Source organism: Oryctolagus cuniculus, chromosome 12 (assembly GCF_051225735.1).
Source record: "Oryctolagus cuniculus isolate XC-2025 breed Fujian yellow rabbit chromosome 12, ASM5122573v1, whole genome shotgun sequence".
Classification (NCBI taxonomy): Eukaryota; Metazoa; Chordata; class Mammalia; order Lagomorpha; family Leporidae; genus Oryctolagus; species Oryctolagus cuniculus.
This window is the reverse complement of record NC_142878.1, coordinates 53,669,818-53,686,805: the sequence shown is the minus strand read 5'-3', so window position 1 is coordinate 53,686,805 and position 16,988 is coordinate 53,669,818. Positions and strand designations below refer to the sequence as shown.

The 16,988-nt window shown below is 43.5% G+C and overlaps 1 protein-coding gene across 16 annotated transcripts in view; it reads right to left on the bottom strand.

The window, feature by feature from the left end:
* CHD8 (chromodomain helicase DNA binding protein 8) overlaps positions 1–16,988 on the bottom strand; it is a 66,693-nt gene that overhangs the window by 47,272 nt on the left and 2,433 nt on the right. For 2 of the 16 annotated variants that reach the window (XM_089309953.1, XM_089309956.1), the window contains exon 1: positions 3,546–3,622. The exons of 10 other annotated variants lie outside the window; for them this stretch is intronic. Coding sequence is in view for 1 of the 6 variants with exons in the window: in XM_070053906.2 (XP_069910007.1) it covers positions 16,738–16,777 (40 nt within the window). In the remaining 5 variants the exon portion in view is untranslated. Of the gene's footprint in view, positions 1–3,545; positions 3,639–16,737; positions 16,945–16,988 lie in introns of those variants that run through there. 4 more of the 16 variants (XM_070053913.2, XM_089309961.1, XM_070053906.2 and 1 more) reach the window with 3 other exon arrangements.

Sequence of the window (16,988 nt, the reverse complement as noted above, 5' to 3'; positions counted from 1 at the left end):
AAAGCTCCCATTTGTTGATTCACTTTATAAATGCTCAGGAGTCATGAACTCAACATACATTTCCTATGGGAGTGGCAGGAAACCCAATCACATGAGCCATCACTGCTGTCTCCCAGGGTCTGCATTAGCAGAAAGCTAGGAGTCATAGGAAGGTCATCAAACCCAAGTACTACAATGTGGGATGCAGGTGACTCAACTGGCATTTTAACCACTAAGATAAATACCAATCCCTTCATTTGTTAATGGGAGAAATAAAGCTAACAGTTTCTGAAATATTACCTAACCTTTCACAGACCTAAGCACAAGCTTTTAAAAATCAATATATCATCATATTATCATTCATCTTTCCCTTCCCAATTTTTGGGCTAAACTTCTGCTTCTACTGGTTTAGCCTAGGCCCCAAAATTCAAAAGTCTTGCTATTGACTTAATGCCACAATGTCAAGTACCATTACTTTTCAGCCCTAGCCCATCAATTCATTTCTACTGACCCAATTAATTGCATAGATATTTTTATGCTAGTCTCCTACTTTCCAGCTCCCATCTTTAAACTATCTTTGATGCTCACAAGATTAAACTTTCCTCTAAGATACTTCTGGCTTTCTTGACCCTCCTTCTATTACTACTTTTGGGTCACCCAGGGTATATCCACATCTCTCTTATATACTCTTTCCATCATTTAAACCCTGGTAATAAAAATGATAAAGAAGTTATACAAGACTGAACACCTTAACAATGATGGATCAGGAAGAGGTATATAGCCTAGTAGTTAAGACCTCTGTGTCCCCTATCAGAGTACCTGGGTTTGATTCCTGGCTCAGGTTCCTGATTCCAGTTTCCTGTCAGTGCAGACAATGAGAGTTATGATGGCTCAAGTAACTGGGTCCCTGCCACCCATGTGGGAGACCTAGATTGAGTTCTTGGTTCCCAGCTTTAGCCAGCCCAACCTAGTCTCAGCCATTGAAGGCATCTTGGATTTGGGGAGTCAGAGGATAGGAAGCTGCGCTCACCTGCTGTTCACCACAACCCCGTCCCGTGTCTGCTTATCAAATACATTTTTTCTTCTTTTTTTAAAAAAGATATATTCATCCATTTGAAAGAGTTACAGAGAGGCAGAGGCAGAGAGAGAAGTCTTCCATCCGCTGGTTCACCCTTTAAACAGCCACAATGGCAGGAACTAGGCTGATCCAAAGCCTGAGCCAGAAGCCAAGAGCCCCCTCCAGTTCTCCCACATGGGTGCAGGGGCCCAAGTCTTGGGCCATCTTCCTCTGCTTTCCCAGGCCACAGCACAGAGCTGAACCAGAAATGGAGCAGCTGGGACTCGAGCCAGCAGCCACATGGGATGCCGGCACTGCAGGCAGTGGCCTTACCCACTACGCCAACATCAGCCCCATCAAATTAAAAAAAAAAAAAAAAAAAAAAAGCCTTGGTCTGGCCATTGCCCAGAAGAGAAACACACACATGTACACAAAAGTAAACTCAGAGTTTAGTGGTTACACTTTTTCACTTTCTATAACTCCAAATCAATGATCAGACTCATGACAGAAATCTTAGGGAGTGACAGTGGAGAAGGAAAGGATCAAAGTTATCAACTAAGGTTAAAACCCAAGGCCATCAATCTATATAATCTCCAAATAACCAACCTCTAAAGAAGTACTTTATTATACATAGCAAGACTAGCTCCTCATTTCATCACCTTCTTAAAGAAAAAACTACTCCTTGGCCTTGAAAGCTTGTAAAACTGATATTCTTCTACAGTGTTACCATCTCTGATACAGTTCTTAGTGGAACTTTCTTGTCCTTGTTTTACTTTCTTCCTTACCCTTGCCCATTTCCTGCCATACGGGAGTCTATTTACACTACATTTTTCCATCTCACTCTCTCCATACCTTACAACAAAGCAGTGATTCTCAGCTAGGGGATGGAGGCTACTTCCCTTTAGAAGAGCTAATGAGACCTGAGGGTTGGGGATAACTGCACAGCTTAAAAACATGTATTCAATATTATAGCTTTATATTTACCAAATGAAAAACACTTATCATTGTTTGGGACATTTACATTCAGTGAAACTGGACAAAATATTGTCTCAGTCAGTGAGGTTGTGTAAAAAACAAAAACAAACAAACAAACAAACAAAAAAAAACCAAAAAAAAAAAAAAAAACAAGACTGGGAGAAAGGGGGTGGAGACAGAGGAAGCAGCATGCCTGGCTTGGAAGGGTTATCAGTATCTTGAGATGGGATAAAATTTCTCATGGGTTCTCAAAAGAGAGTTTATCACAGTTTACTATTTATGACAGATGAGAAACACTGCAACAGAGATGATTCCACTAACAGATAAAATCATATAAACAGAACTAAAGACATCCATTCTCCATTTACACATTTCCCAGTACTGCCCATTCTCTTAGAAGATATTGAACCAAAGCCATATTGAGCAACACTGACCTTTTTCTATACTATTCACCTTTAGAAAACACCACTCATGTCCACTTAACCTCTAGCTGATCAAAGACTCAGAAAAGGGTAAACTATTTTATTTCATAGTATAAGTCCTGTTGTTGAAACTGTATCCTTTCAAGAGGATAAGCTGCAGACAGACATAAACACATGTTACTGAAATACAAGATGGGCAGAAGCAGCTTAATTTAAATGAGAAATTCCTTGAAAAATAAAATAATCAGAAAGGCTACAATGAAAATCATCTACCTAATTTTCAAAGGGAAGCATTGAGAAAAACTGTCCCATGGAGACATCTGTGAAACTCAAAGGGTGTCAAATCTTAGAAACGGGAAATAAACATCCAAAGTGAACGTAATCACAATTTAGGGTCTGGGCAAGAAGGACACAGACCATAAGAAATGGAGCTATTAACTGGGAGCCACTCAGGAATTTCTTCAGGAAGATCAAGATTCTAGGCTATTTTCTTTATCTTCATCATTCTCACTGCCAAATGTGCGGCTACTCTGTTTTCCAATTACTGAAGGAGAAAGCACTCACACCTCAATCAGGGGTATGGCCATCTCGGGGCACACACGACTGGGAAAGTGAGCCCCCTGAGTCAATAGGGAAAGCAAAATCGGTGCCCACGAGAGCAGAAAGCATGTATTTTCGGAGGAAAAAGGAGAAACTGTAGAAATTATGCACTCATTTAGGGAAAGGGAAGGGACGAGGTAAGGAAGTGAGGGGTTGATGGAAAGAAAATGCGACTGGGGATGGGGGTGGGGGGCCTGGGTACATTACCTGCTCATACTGCCGGGGTTGGTGCCAGTAAGGCCCATACAGCAAAGGCAGATTTCTGGCAACTGGCGCCCCAAAAATGGAGATGAGGTACATGCACTTGAAGGAGGGAGCTAGCGGGGGTGCCCTCCAGGGTGGGGATGGCCAAGACGGGAAGATGCGGGGGGGGGGGGGGGTTTGAGGGGGGGGTGTGGATGCCCGGGGTAGGAGCAATGTTAGGGCGGAAGCTGCAGGCTGAAAGGCTCGGCAAGCCCTGAAGGAGAAAAGGAGCTGTGCCTCACCCTAGTGGGAGAGAGAGGTGGCTTTACCTGCAGCGGCCGTGGGGGGCCGGTTCGCCCCTCTCGCTGTCTCTCCAGCACCAGTTCCCCCTCCTCCTGCGCAACCCAACTTGATGCGCCTGCCCGCCCCGCATCCTCATTGGCTGCAGTCTTCTGTCACTCATCTCAGGCGCAAACACGCAAAACAGCGCAAAGGGAGGGACCAAAAGGAACTCCCTTCCCCCTCCCCCGCGGGTTAGGTTGAGAGCGCACGGAGAGGCCTATCCGGTTTCTAGGGCCGAGGCAAGCCTGCAGCTTGCTTGAAAAAAAGGGGACCTGGCAAGAAGAAAGGTCTCACAGTGCGGGAAACCAGTCCTGGGGATTAAATTCCCTTCTACCTACACTGCATTCTGCACACCAAAGAATGTAAACTAGGGAGGGAGGGTTCCACACTAGGCCAGCTCCGCCTCCTTCTGGATCCCCTGCCTTCTTGCAACCCTGTCAACCCCTCTCCAGTAGTGACTGTACCTTCTCAAACTACCTCCCCCGCCAAAATGGGCCAAATTGTCCCTGCCCTGAGGAGTCAGCCCGTTGCAAGGCTATGGTGCCTTTTATTCTTCAAAAATAAAGCACTCTCTGCCACAGCCCATAATGCTGGCCTGCATTATTGACACTCGCACCCTTCCGTGGCCCTATATAGTAATCTATATAGTAATCCTGGGTGCCCTCCAACAGCTCCCGGCTTCCTGTCCCTGAAAATGCACACACACACACTATTCACCCCCAAACTCAGCCCCCTGCCCTCACCTCTCTTGAAACTCCGCCCATCTGACGTACTGGTCAGTGTCCACTTTGCAGTGCCACTGGAGAGCACGCTAATCCCCAGACTATTTAACCCCTGAAGGATGGTATGCAAGCTTAAAATCCCCCAAAGTAAACTGCTATTACAAACAGCTGCTTACTTCCTGACCTCAAGTTTCCTCTGGAAAGTGAACATCCTCAACATTGAAATACCGCTTTCTATACTGCAGGACACAAACTAGGAAGAAGCTCAACTTGACCTTAGGTCTCCTATTTTTAAAAGACCCTAGTGTTAACACTGTTGCTAGGGACACTCAATGACCACTCTGGTAAACAGTAATATTGTTTTCCCATTGGCTCTGGCTCAAAACCTCAAAGGTGTGTCTGAAGCTCCTCCTGTATCTACCATCCAATCATTTGCAAAGTCCCATTGACTCTTGTAATACACTTCTGTGACAGATTCTGAAGCTGGCAAAGATTACAGCAATCATAGCGTAACCATTTAATTGCACAGATGAGGAAAACTGAGACTTATAGAATTGAATGATTTGACTATGAAACTCAGCAAAAAATTCAGGACTAACATTTCTGCTGCCATCTCTCTTATTTATGCAGTTGCTTGTATAAGAGAAAGAAATCTAACTGAACACTCCCCCTATCAGATTAATTTTCTAAAGCACAGGATAGCCAAATCAGCCTCATGCTTCATTCAAAGGTTCTGTTACACAAGACATAAATCTTAACATGCTCTGTGTCCACTCCTATTTTCCACTAGAATTCTATTTATTTCTTTGAAAGACAGAAGGACAGACAGACAGGCAAAGAGCTCCCATCCATTCTCCAAATGCCTGAAATGGTTGAGCATGAGCCGGCCCAAAGCCAGGAGCAAGCAATTCAATACAAGTCTCCCATGTGGGTAGTAGGGAACCCATTATTTAAGCCATCATCTGCTGCTTCCCAGAGTGTGCATCAGAAGGAAGCTGGGGCCGGCGCCATGGCTCACTAGGCTAATCCTCTGCCTGCAGCGCCAGTACCCCAGGTTCTAGTCCCAGTTGGGGAGCCGGGTTCTGTCCCGGTTGCTCCTCTTCCAGTCCAGCTTTCTGCTGTGGCCCGGGAAGGCAGTGGAGGATGGCCCAAGTGCTTGGGCCCTGCACCTGCATGGGAGACCAGGAGGAAGCACACGGCTCCTGGCTTCAGATCAGTACAACACGCTGGCCATGGCAGTCATTAGGGGGGTGAACCAACGGAAGGAAGACCTTTCTCTCTGTCTCTCTCTTTCTAACTCTGCCTGTCAAAAAAAAAAAAAAAAAAAAAAAAAAGACGAAGAAGAAGAAGAATGAAGCTGGAATTGAGAGTAGAGTCAGAACTCAAATCCAGGCACTCCATATGGGATGCAGGTATCCCAAGCGGCATCTTGATGTGATGTACGCATTCCAAGTGGCATATTGCCAAATGCCTACCCCTACTATTCTACACAAATGGTTACATGTTAGCCAAAAAAACCCAAAAAACAAACAAACAAAAAAACCACAACCTATTATCACCACACATTTTTTTCCCCTCATCTGGGGCTAGATAATACAGTCATTTTCAAACTATATGACACCTTTAATTCACTTGTTTTGTGTTATCAAAATCTTATCCTTTAAGATCTATATCAAATGCTTCTTCATTCATTATCTCAACATTTATTGAGTATATGATGTATCAAGTAATTTGCTAGTGTTAGGGAACCAAAGATGAAGAATATAAGACATAAACCCCACCCTCAACTCATAGTAGGTAAGAGTGTACTTGTGTATGTGTGCAGGGAGATGGGGAAGTGTAGGACAGTGACAAACAGTAACACAAGGGAGTACAGGCAATGAAATCAGCCAGAGGCTCTTACAGGAACACACAGGACAGGGACTCATGAGGAAAAGATACGAAGGACATGCTTTCTTAATGAAAAGGAGTTAACTAGGTAGAGGGTAAGGTGGACCATAAGAAAGGAGCATTCGGGCAGCAGTGGCAGTAAGAGGAAGGGCAAGAGACAGGCAGAAGCAACTGGGAGTGGTGCTGTAGTTCATCCTGTTGAAGTGTAAATCACAAAGAAGAAAATGGAAGAAGGTAAGGTTAAAGGGATAGATGAAGGGTAAGGCCATGGAGGGTCTTAAATTTCTTACAGGTAGATGAGGAGTCATGAAATATGCAATGACATGATCAGAGCTAACTCTGGCTTTAGGAGGCAAGAGAGACAAGAGGGCAGAGAAGCAGTTAGGAGGCTGCTGTGAGGTTCCAGATATAGGGTATCTGCTCAACCAAAAGCCCCCTTCCTATACTGTGGGAATAACAAGGTAAGACTCTCCAGTGGGAAGCTACATCCTATAAGCAACTCTAAAGCCAGGGGGAGAGGGAGTCTGTCTCCTCCTCCCAACCCTGGCAGACAAGAAGTCACACACGACCAAGGCTAATTTAAGTTCTCCTATTGGAAACCTTTGTCTTTGCTGGGCTAATGTAAAGATGATCCTGAACCAATCAGTTAGAAACTATTTGCCTATGGCAGACGCTAGAGTTTAACTGCAGCATCCTATACAAACTCTTCAGTGATGTGACCCTGACCTTCCCCGTGTCCTTGCCTCTCTTGGTCTCAGATCATTTTCTAAACCAGGTTCTCATTGTGAGCCTCAGAAACCTTCCAACAAATTTACTTTCTGCTTACATTAGCCAAAAGGTGATTTCTGTTGTTTGCAACCAAGAATCCTAACAAGATGACTATGCCCCAAATAACAGCTGTGTGATTTAAAAGATAATGGGCTGGCACCGTGGCTCAATAGGCTAATCCTCCACCTTGCAGCGCTGGCACACCGGGTTCTATCCCGGTCAGGGCGCCGGATTCTGTCCCAGTTGCCCCTCTTCCAGTCCAGCTCTCTGCTGTGGCCCGGGAGTGCAGTGGAGGATGGCCCAAGTGCTTGGGCCCTGCACCCCATGGGAGACCAGGAGAAGCACCTGGCTCCTGCCTTCAGATCAGTGCGGTGCGCCGGCCGCGGCGACCATTGGAGGGTGAACCAACGGCAAAAGGAAGACCTTTCTCTCTGTCTCTCTCTCTCTCACTGTCCACTCTGCCTGTCAAAAAAAAAAAAAAAAAAAAAGATAATGACAGCAAGAAACGGGCAGAGCTCAGAAATACTTGAGATAAAACTCAGTAGAACCTGGAGTCTAGACTGGAGTCTAGAGGAAAAGATGAGATTCAGCCAACACTGAGTTTGAGTTGGCAATAGCATATTAAGTAGTGACATTCAACAGGAGGTTGGCTGTATAAGTCCAAGTCTGATTTGGTGATAGATTTAGAGTTAACCGTGTCTAAGTGGTAGTTGCAAAAGTGGAGCTTACCCATGGAATATGAAGAGTAGACCAAGAAAAGGCAAAACTGCACAACTACTGTTGGGGAGACAATAATTGAGAATGTTAGTGTCTGAAGAACTGGAGAATCCATTTCCATTCTAAAGAAAGTAGCTGCTATTTATCTGTAATTAAGTACTGCCACATGGAAATACTCATTCAAGGTCAGACACAACTTCAGATTTTTGAAAATCAGGAAGAGTTTTACATAAAATCTACAGCTCTTAATGCAGAAAACTATTAAACAAACAAAAAACTTGAAACACTATGCAGGCTAAACAAAACACTTACCAGGAGACCTCATTATCTGAGATTCTGGTAGAATGAGAAAATCTTTTTTTTAATTTATTTATTTTTAAAGGCAGAGTTAGAGAGAGAGAGAGAGAGAGAGCTCTTCCATCTGCTGGTTCACTCCCCAAATGACAATGGCCAGGGCTGAGCCAGGGCAAAGTCAGGATCCAGGAGCTTCTTCTGGGTCTCCCACATGGGTGCAGGGGCCCAAGCACTTGGGCCATCTTTCACTGCTTTCCCAGGCGCATCAGCAGGGCACTGAATCAGAAGTAGAGTAGCCAGGACTTGAACTGAAGCCTTTATGAGATGCCTAACTCGCTATGCCACAGCATCAGCCCCAGAATGAGAAAATCTTAAGGAGGAACCCAGGAGAACACAAGAATTTTAGAATGAGAATAAGATATGCCTACTTAAGCAGGTAGGGAAGGAAAAGCTAGACAAGCAAGGGTACAACATCACGGGTCCAGCGCTGTGGCAAAGCAGGTCAGCAGTGCTAGCATCCCATATGGGTGCCTGTTCATGTCCCAGCTGCTCCATTTCCAATCCAGCTTCCTGCTAATGGTTTGGGAAAAGCAGCAGAAGATGGTCCAAGTGCTTGGGCACCTGCCACCCACATGGGAGACCCAGAGGAATCTCCTAGCTCCTGGCTTTGGCTTGGCCAGTCCCAGCTGTTGCAGCCACTGGAGTAACCAATGGATGAAAGAGCTGTCTCTGTTTATCTTTCCCTCCTTCTCAGTAACTCTGGCTTTCAAACAAATAAATAAATAAATCTTTTAAAAAATAATAAAATAAAATGCCTACTGGACTTAAAAACTGAAAGCCTTTTGGATGCCTATCTGTCCAGATGAGCTTCCCAGCACTTTGGTCCTCTCTTAGGATAATTATCTTCTAATTTGCACTTTACCTACATTTACACATGGAGGTATAATGAGCTTTTAAGTCAAAAGAACCTGGGCTAAATTAACTTTTGAGTCTAGTTCATTCCTTTATATAAAGGAGGTAACAGTATCAAATTGTTGTTTTTAAAGATTTATTTATTTGGGGCCAGCGTTGTAGCACAGCGGGTTAACGCCCTGGCCTGAATTGCAGGCATCCTATATGGGTTCAAGACCTGGCTGCTCCACTTCCCATCCAGCTCTCTGGATGGACTGGGAAAGCAGTAGAAGATGGCCCAAGTCCTTGGGCCCCTCCACCCGCGTGGGAGACCCAGAAGAAGCTCCTGGCTCCTGGCTTTGGATCGGTGCAACTCCAGCCGTTGCAGCCAATTGGGGAGTGAACCAGTGGATGGAAGATCTCTCTCTCTCTCTGCCTCTCCTCTCTCTGTGTGTAACTCTTTCACATAAATAAATAAATCTCTTTTCTTTTTTAGATTTATTTATTTATGTGAAAGTCAGAGTTACAGAGAAAAGAAGAAAAGACAGAGAGAGGTCTTCTATCACCTGACTCACTCCCCAAATGGCTGCAACTGGGCCAGGCTGAAGGCAGGAATCAGGAGTTTCTTCCAGGTTTCCCACGTGGGAGGCAGGGGCCCAAGCACTTGGGCCATCATCTGCTGCTTTCCCATGCACATTAGCAGGAAGCTGCATCAGAAATGGAGCAGCGGCCGGCGCCGCAGCTCAATAGGCTAATCCTCCACCTAGCAGCGCCGGCACACCGGGTTCTAGTCCCGGTTGCCCCTCTTCCAGGCCAGCTCTCTGCTATGGCCAGGGAGTGCAGTGGAGGATGGCCCAAGTGCTTGGGCCCTGCACCCCATGGGAGACCAGGAGAAGTACCTGGCTCCTGGCTTCGGATCAGCGCGGTGTGCCGGCCGCAGCGCTTGCCACGGTGGCCATTGGAGGGTGAACCAACAGCAAAAGGAAGACCTTTCTCTCTGTCTCTCTCTCTCTCACTGTCCACTCTGCCTGTTAAAAAAAAAAAAAAAAAGAAATGGAGCAGCTAGGACTCCAACCAGTGCCCAGTGCCAGTACTACAGGCCATAGCTTAAACAACTGCACCACAGCACTGATCACAACAGTATCAAGTTACAGGGCCATTTATGAAGATTAATGAAACACCTAGCACAGTACTTGAAACATTACTAGGTTGAGCATTCAACAAATATTGCTGAATTAATTGGTAAAAATATTTCCCAGATAGTCAATTGGGGGAAAAAATCTATTTTTGCCTTCCTTCAGCGAGCTAATACTATAAGTGTGAGTGTATACTCCAGCTCTGTGTGTGTATGTACACACACACACACCTGGGTGGAATTTCTGGCTCCTGGCTTGATCCCGGCTCAGCACTGGCTGTCACAGATATTTGGGGAATGAACCAGCAGATAAAAGGTCTCTGTCTCTCTGCCTTTTAAATAAATGATCCTTTGCTTCTTATCTCCTCTACCAACTCCTTTAATTGTTGAAAAGTCCCTTTGGTCCTTGGCTCTCTTTTTTCATTCTATCCTTTCTTTTCAAGGATGTCTAATTCAAATATACAGTCTCAATTATAATTCGTTCTTTTCTCCAACAAATTATGGTGAAATGATTATGATTATGTCTCTCATTTATATCTCTGGGCAAGACATTGCTTACGACTTACAGATCTGTACAAGGATACTTCAAAAAGGGAATCAAAAGACAAATTTATTTAAATGCCCAAAAAAAAAAAAAAAAAAAAGAGCGAAGTCCATGCAGTCTTTTTCATAGCATGACTATTCCATGAACTTTCTGAAGATTCCTCATGGATCCACCTGCTTAACTCAATACCTCCTTTTAGCAGTCTCTCCAGTCCCCCCCACCACAGGTGCACATACAAAGGGGTCATCATCTTCCAATATTTCCTATTCAGTTATTGTTGCAGAGACCAGAAACCCCGTTCCTTAACATTAATATCCAATATTTCAAAATAATGTCTTTATCTCCCAAGTATCCATCAAATCCATATACTTCTGCTTCTACTGCCACTTGGTTCAATTTACCATCTTCACTTCTCAGGCTGCTGCAATTGCCTTCTTAAAACAGAGAGCTGGGATTTTTTTTTTTTTATTCTATTTATTTGAAAAACAGAAGGACAAGGGGAGAAGGGGAGGCACAGAGAAAGAAATCTTCCATCTACTGGTTCCCTAAATAGCCACAAATCAGGGCTGGTCCAGGTCAAAGACGGGAGCCAGGAACTAGGAACTCCATCCTAGTCTCCCATGTGGGTGGCATATGCCCTAGGTACTTGGGCCATCTTCCTTGCTTTCCCAGGTGCATTAGCAGGGAGCTGGATCAGAAGCCGAGTAGCCGGGACTTGAACTAGTGCTCTGATGTGGGATCCTTAAACCACTGTGCCACAATACCAGCCCCTGCAATTGTCTGCTAACTGGTTCTATCCCATTCTGCTAATTTAATTCTTACTTTTCAAAGCTCATTTTAACACCTATATTTCAATGAAAAGCTTTCCTTGACCTAGAAAACTAATAAAAAAAATTACTGAATGCACATTATATGCCAGGTACTCTTCTAAGCAATGAAAGTTTATTAACATATTTAATTTTCTTAACAAGCCTAAATAACTGCATTTCACAGATGAGGAGACCAAGGCAGAGAGGCAACTTATTCAATATCCTATAGCTAGAAAAAGTGGCACTACGTTCAAGTTTAGGCAGTGTAGCTTTGTAAGTCCCATGCTTAACCACTCTCCTATACTATGCCCTAGGTTATATGTTTCTATTATAAATTGTCCTGTAACATCCAGTACTTCTCTTTTGTTGCAGAGATTTGAGTAAGCACCTCTCCCCTCTGGAAAGCAAGTTCCACAAGGGCAAGGACTGTGTATGACTTGCTCCTTTCAGTATAGCTTTTGCTTATCAGTAACGGGCATTCAGTGTACTGGCGTTGAAGGAATGCATTGAACTTCCGGAAAAGGTGTGTGGGAGCAAAGCTGCATGGGTAACGGGATGGCTTCCCTCACTCACACTGCTATGACACCAAATGGGCAGTGGCATGTTTTCCTATCAAAAGCATTCAGAAAAAGAATCATAAAATCATAAGCATGATCACTTTTTAGGGTCTGTAGCAGACATAGCTTTTACCTATACCAAAAGGCGTTGTATACAATAAACATGAGACTGTTTTCTGCAATGCAATAATCACTACTGAAAGTAATGCCATTTTAGTGATCCCCTCTGGGCTTAGGACCACAATGCCTTAGTGGTGACCAAGTTAAAGCTGTGGCAGGAAGCGAAGGATGACACTATACTTTTATGACTCAAAACAGGGCATGAATTAATTTTCTAAGTCTACCTCACTGTAAGTTCCCTCCCCCTACCCCAGTAAAACCCTGGAGTTTTGGCAAATTCTAAAGAGAGAAAATAAGAGCCTAATCTTTAAGGATCATTGCCCTTAGGTCAAGTTAGACTGGATCTGGAGAGGTTCCTCTTCACTGGTTCACAGTCACCAAGGTGAAAATCATATTCCAAGTTTCAGATGAGGACTACCTACCTGGACCAATGTATCCACCCTAGATTACCATTTTACACAATTTAATTTATATAACACAGTCCTTCCTGGTCCTTTTTGTGCTCCCTACATGCATCCCTATCTGCCCTATTTTAACTAAGCTAAGCACACACACATTTGTTCAGCCTAGCAGAAAAATATATTTACTAACTTCAACTAGAGGCTATGAGAGATTGTTTCACTGCAACATTGACATTGAAAAAAAAAATTGGGGGGGGGGGCATCATAGAGCTCTGTTACGATCAGACTTGTGCCTGTAGGCACAAAAACTGACTCCAGTGACATGGGAATGATGAAAATACAGTGGGCTAAATTGACTTGTACTGGCTAAAAAATGAAGTTATATGCAAGGCTGACCAAGTGATTTTCCTCTGCAGAGAAAGTATTTCACATAATCTTATCTTCAAAATAACTAAGTTAAATAAAAGAAACAAACTATTCTTCTTTTAACAGAGATACAAAGACAAAAAAGAAATTCTATATTCTCAAGGTTCTACAACCACTAAAAGTATTGGTTTAACTGGCTACCTGTCTAGTATCAAAAACAGTTCTCAGTTCTCTCTCACAGGGGTCAACACTGGATTTTTAAGTGGGAGCAGGCTGGATAATAAACAGGGCTGTAAGTCAGAGCAAAGTCTTACTTCTGGTCGAGTTATCTAACCTTCTACGTCTTTTTGCCTATTCTGTAAAATGAAGTTAACATCACATACATTTCGGGGTTATTCTACAGATTAAAAGATAATGCACAACGTTTGGTACACAGTAAGCAAATAAAAAGGGATTTATTATTCCCTGTCCAATATTTTAAAACAGTCCTACTAAAAGCTTCTCTCAAAGCAAAATGACTCCTCAAAGACTTGGCAGAGCGGATGTGCCAAGCAGAATGGTGGGATACTGAAAGAGCTAGGAAAGCTCCGCAATTAGAATAGCAGGACTGCTGGGCAGGATGAAAGGACTCCAGTACTACCACGCTGAGGCCGCAGCACAGCCCTTTAACCTCCTAACCACGCAGCAGACGTCAACTACCGATGGTGTCAACGGCAACATCCCAGGTAATTCAACTCATCATTTTCATGTTGGCAGGAATACGCAGTGTCTATTTCTATTTCACAAGTCTCCATTTACTCCACAATACCTGCTTGCGGTAACATAGTTCTCCAACTAACTAGGCTGTTCCATAGTTTTCACATGCCCAGATCCAGCGGCCTTAGCTTTTGATTCCCTTGACTTTCAGGAAAGCATTGAAAAGGATGTGACCATTACCATATATATTTAAGATCTCATTTCAAAAGGTGCCCAACAGAGGTATATCTGTAGAACAGGCAAAAGCTCGGCAGTTTATAGAATTCATATGGAAATAAAGGAAGAGCTGACTCATGTGTCTCTTACACCTAGAAAGGGAGGGAAAAAATGAGTACTGAGCAGAACCAATTAAGAATAAAACAGAGTAGAAGTTAAGTTCTCATGCAACGTGGTGTCCCCTTCAAAAATCCAGAAAAGGGGCAGCAGGTTAAGCCGCTGCTTTTGACACCAACGTCCCCTAGTAGAGTGCTGGTTCAAATCCCAGCTACTCTGCTTCAGATAATTTCCTGCTAATAAGCCTAGGAAGGCGGCAGGTGATGGCCCAAGTGCTTTGGCTCCTGCCACCCACATGGGAAAACCAGACGTTGTTCCTGGCTTCTAGCTTTGGCCTGGCCCAGACCTAGATGTTGTGGCCATTTGGAGAGTAAAACAGTGGACAGAAGACTTTCTTCTTCCTCTCTCCCTCTCTCTCTCTCTCTCGCTTTCTCTCTGTCACTCTGCCTTTCAAATGAATAAATAAATAAATCTTAAGTCCCTGATTTCTTATAGAACCAACCAAAAAGGAAATTCCCCTATCACCAACAGGCCAATATACCTCTGACTATCCATATCTCAAAGCAGTAATCCCTAAAGATGCAGTGTATTTCCAAAATATACAGTGAAAGAAAAAAAGAAAGAAGGAAATTGCAAAAGTTTCTATAATGACAACAAGTAACAATTTGAGAAACCTGAAGGCTTCACAGCTCTTGAATATCCTCCTTCTTAAATGAAATTAACAAGTTAGTTACTGGGGCCGGCACCATGGCAGGGCCAGTAAAGCAGCTGCCTGCGGTGCTAGCAACCTATATGGGTGCCAATTCAAGCTCTAGCTGCTCTACTTCCAATCCGGTTTCCTGCTAATGTGCCTGGGAAAGCACTGGAAGATGGCCCAAGTGCTTGGGCCCCTGCACTCACATAGGAGACCTGGAAGAAGCTCCTGGCTCCTGACTGGCCCAGCTCCAGCCACTGTGACCATTTGCGGAGTGAACCAGTGGACAGAACATCCATCTCTCTCTCTCTCTCTATGCCTTTCCTTCTATGTAACTCTTTCAAATAAATAAATAAATAAAAATAAATCTTAAAAGAAAGTTATTATTTTTTTAAAAAAAGAACTTAGTTACTTTATATCCTTTCTCAGAAAGTTACTAACATCGTGTTAGAAGAATTACAGACTCAGGGCCAGTGCTGTGCCATAGCAGGTAAAGCCTCCGCCTGCAGTGCCAGCATCCCATATGGAAGCCGGTTCAAGTCCTGGCTGCTCCACTTCAAATCCAGCTCTGCTATGGCCTGGGAAAGCAGTAGAAGATGGCCCAAGTCCTTGGGCCCCTGCACCCGCATGGGAGACCTGGAAGTAGCTCCCGGCTCCTAGCTTTGGATCAGCACAGCTCTAGCCGTTACAACCAATTAGGAAGTGAACCAAAGGATAGAAGACCTCACGCCTTCTCTCTCTGTGCCTCTCTTTCTCTCTGTGTCTAACTCTGATTTTCAAATAAATAGATAAATATTTTTAAAAAAAATTAAAGACTCTCAAAACAAAAATGTGTTGCTATGGGATTACTAGTTACTAGAATGGTGAGACATTACAAAAAAAATTAGTACTACTACATTTAAGATGCTGACATACAGGGAGAAAGGAGGCATAGTCCTAGAAATTAACTACCTAGTTATTTCAGTGGCATGTCATTTAATTATCTTTTTTAAATCAAATACTCTGAGAATATCAAAATAAACTGAAGCTGTGGGCCTGGTCCTCTGGTGCAGCAGGTCTAGCCGCCACTCGAGACACAATCATTCCAGATAACGGAGCGCTGATTCAAGTCCCAGCTGCTCTACTTTCAGCCTAGCTTCCTGACAGTGAGCCTGGGAAGGCGGCAGAAGATGGCCCAAGCACTTGGGACTCTGCTACCCATGTGGGAGATCTGGATGGAGTTCCTGGCCCTTGGCTTTGGCTTGACCCAGTCCTGGTTGTTGCAGCTATCTGCCATTAGGGAGTGAACCAGTAGATGGAAGGTCTCTCTCTCTCTTTCTCTCTTTGTTACTCTGCCTTTTCAAATAAATTACTCCTAAAAAAAAAAAAAAAAAAAAAAAAGAAGCCAAATACCATGTCTCTAGAGGTAATGAGAGGAAATAAAATCCAAACTGTTTCATTCGTTCAATGACAAAGTCAATCCTTTCTTATTACTGTACATTAACTGTAAATAATTTATCTGGGAAATCTTCAAACTGCTGAGAATATACAGGATAATCTGAATGTGAAGACACTAGACTCCATCTAGGTTCCCTATTTGTTCCACTGCAGGACAGACAGCCAGTCCCAGTGAAGACAAATGCAAAGCAATTTTCTGTATCAGGTTAATTTTGATCTTTGCCTCCTGGATTTCTGGTTAGCCTATAACATATAATTAATGGGTAGAAGTTAAGTGCTTTATTTGAGAAAGTCTTCTGCTGCAATCTGAAGGCAAGGTATATTTTTTCAGCTGACCATTTTGCTTCCTGCGACATTAAACAAGCGACCGCCCAGTGAAGGACAGAAAGTAATGAGTAATAAAAGGGCCAATTAAATGTTACCTACAGAACAGCCTGATGAGAAAACTTGAAGATGGACATTTAAAACATTCAGTAACTATAAATAGGTAGACTCATTTTCTAATACAAATATTTGAATAATGAAAATTTTAAAAGATATGTGAAATAGAAAACATACACACACAAGAGAACTAATTATGACTTTATACATACATGCAAAATAAAACTGAGAGGTTAAGGGGAAAAATTTGTAATGCAGGACAGAATTTAGACTGTAGCAAATGGTCAAACAAACTTTCAGGCAAAGAAAACTGTTCTTATAACACTTCTGTTACACAGGAATATGACTGTCAGTTTGGTTCTAGATACCAAGGGAATCATATCTTGAAAATCAGAATCTCTTTACATTCTTTAAAAGGTCTCACCTAGAGGCAGGCATTTGATACAGTGGTTAAGATGCCACATAGGACACCCACTGGGCTCCACTTCTGATTCCAGCTTCCAGCTAACATGCACCCTGGGAGGCAGCAGGCGATGGCTCAAATAGTTGGGATCCTGCCACCCATCTAGGAGTCCTAGATAGAGTTCCAGGCTCCTGGCTTCCTGGTTTCAGCCCCGGCTGTTGTGGAGATCTAGGGAGTAAACCAGTGGAAAAAATGTCTCTCTGCCTTTGAAA